The sequence below is a fragment of the Chaetura pelagica genome, unplaced genomic scaffold, assembly GCF_000747805.2.
Source record: "Chaetura pelagica isolate M959 unplaced genomic scaffold, ChaPel_1.0 scaffold228, whole genome shotgun sequence".
Classification (NCBI taxonomy): domain Eukaryota; kingdom Metazoa; phylum Chordata; class Aves; order Apodiformes; family Apodidae; genus Chaetura; species Chaetura pelagica.
Window position 1 is genome coordinate 137,489 of NW_009954225.1, and position 2,170 is coordinate 139,658.

At 43.6% G+C, this 2,170-nt stretch overlaps 1 protein-coding gene across 1 annotated transcript in view; it reads right to left on the reverse strand.

Moving 5' to 3' along the window:
- TRABD2A (TraB domain containing 2A) overlaps nucleotides 1-2,170 on the reverse strand; it is a 74,344-nt gene that overhangs the window by 25,974 nt on the left and 46,200 nt on the right. Inside the window, exon 4 of the mRNA XM_010003539.1 lies at nucleotides 631-805. Coding sequence (XP_010001841.1) covers nucleotides 631-805 — 175 coding nt within the window. The remainder of the gene's footprint in view (nucleotides 1-630; nucleotides 806-2,170) is intronic.

The window sequence follows — 2,170 nt, forward strand, 5'->3', positions numbered from 1 at the left end:
TGGCTGCTAAGAAGCAGAAAACGGAAGAGGTTTTTTTCCATCTGGGCTCAATGTTCTGCTGCAAAACAGCAACAGAAAAAAATCTCCTTGTAGCTGTAGAAGTGCAGTGAAAGAGGTAATGAGAAGGAAGAGAAAGGTGAAATTGTGCCTTACCTCCCCCCTTGCACTTAGCAAGCCACTTAAGATTCACAAAATTCGGCATGTTATTATTTTGGATGCGATCTTGAAAGGTTTATTCATGCACTGACGTGACTCGCTACCTTTCATTTCAGCTCTCTGCTACTCCTGTTCATTTTGCCTGGCCAAAGCATAAACATGTAACAGCTACCCCTTTTGCGCATGCAGTGTAGCTGGTTCAGTATCTTTGGCTATGCATATAAGAAGTAAGTGTGTAACTAATAAAAACTGCAGTCAATGCATATACTGTAAGCTCTCTGCAGATTGAACAAACCCATTCCCCTACAGATATAAAGTTTTCCTACCAGGGTACAACTATGAGGACAATGCTGTGTTCTGTGTCCACCCTGGTAAAAGTACAGACCTTCTTTAAATTGAGTCAGGTGTTTGTGAAAAGCTTCTAAGTTATGTGGGAAGAATGTATTCTGGTTGAAGTGCACCTCAATCACATACCAGCTCCAAATGCAAAGAAGAAACTCTTGTCTGGGTACTCTTCGAGCAGGTCCTTCACCCTCCTGCCCATCCGCTCATTTCGCTTGTAGATGAGCTCCTGGCGGAAGTATCTGTCTATCTCTTGGGCAGTAACACGTTCATGGGCTGGAAGTGTAGCATTAATGAAATTCGGGACCTAGGGTAGAAAAGAAGACATCTTCATGAAAGCAGCATTTATTTCACCGGCAGCCATCGTGCAAGGGAATTTTGCTCCACCACCAAATGTGGTAATCACCTTGTCCCTCAAGGTACATCCAGTAAGACAAAACCAAAAAAAAGCTAAAAAATTACTCAGCAAACTTCTAGTAATGCATAGGGCTTCATTTCTCTCAACATATAATTTCTTAAGCCAGACAGTTGAATTTTTTTATGATGCAAATTCAAGAAATACTCTCAGTTTGCCACACTGTAGATCTCAAATCTTGACTGGTCAGCTGAAGAAAGTTAGTATTTCCCCCTGGCTATCTTTAGTGACATATGTCTCCCTCAAATTGCCATAGGTATGGCATAACTATAATGATAATTACACTCTTCTAAAAGAATTTGAGTGTCAGATGCCTCAGGCTTTCAAAGAACAACTTCACAATATGAAGTAGTTAACAAAAACATCCCCAAACTTTCCAAAAGAAGGAGGGACAGATTTTGTCAGGAAAGAAAGCATTACCACCTCCAGTTCCGCTGTCCTCAAGGTATCTTTTAAAATACTGGCTTTCTCCCATGGGGCCCCCAGGACAGCTATGGCTGCACACTACTCTGAGCTCTTGCTAGTTGAGAGAAATGTGGGTCTACACTTGCAGCCATCCTGGCTTCTTGAAAAGTAGCTTTGGGCATGGCAGCCACAGTAACTGCTAAGGAATGGGCTCACAAGCAGCGGTTTCTGGTAAGGAGAGCCACTAAGCCAGGTGCTTTCCCTCGTAGGCTGCAGCTCTGGGGCCATTCAGAGACTATTACCAACTGTTTCCAAAGGGTTCTTAGCCTGTAGTGTGTCATCTGTTAGGAAAGAATGGGGTCAAATACAATTTATAGAGAAGTTCTGCTTAAAAAACTTAAGCTGGTAGTATTGCAGGCTATTACTACTTAGCTCCACTGTGAGGGAGAATGCCCTGGGGTGCAGCCCCTCAAATACCTGAAGGGCACTTGCTCCCTCAGAGACATGCATGTCTCAGCAAGAGATGTTGTCTCTAGCGACCTTAAGGCAATGCCAGCTGTCTGCAGTCTGTAACACCACAGCAGAATAGTGGTACAGCATCTGTACACTCTCACAGTGCTAGCCTCCTCTGAGAGGCCCTTTGAAATTTATTAATGAAATGCACTGTGTAAGAGCCAAGTTAACAACCAGGTTGCCTGCACTTGCAAGCTGAAGAGTGTGCAGATAGGAAGGTAACAACATAGGTGGAAAGCTCAGTGCTGGAGAAGCAAGGGTTAGGTATGAGAGTATTTCCAGCTCTGCAGCACTCCACCATACATATCAAAAGGCCATAGGAAAATGCTTGTTCAGCAG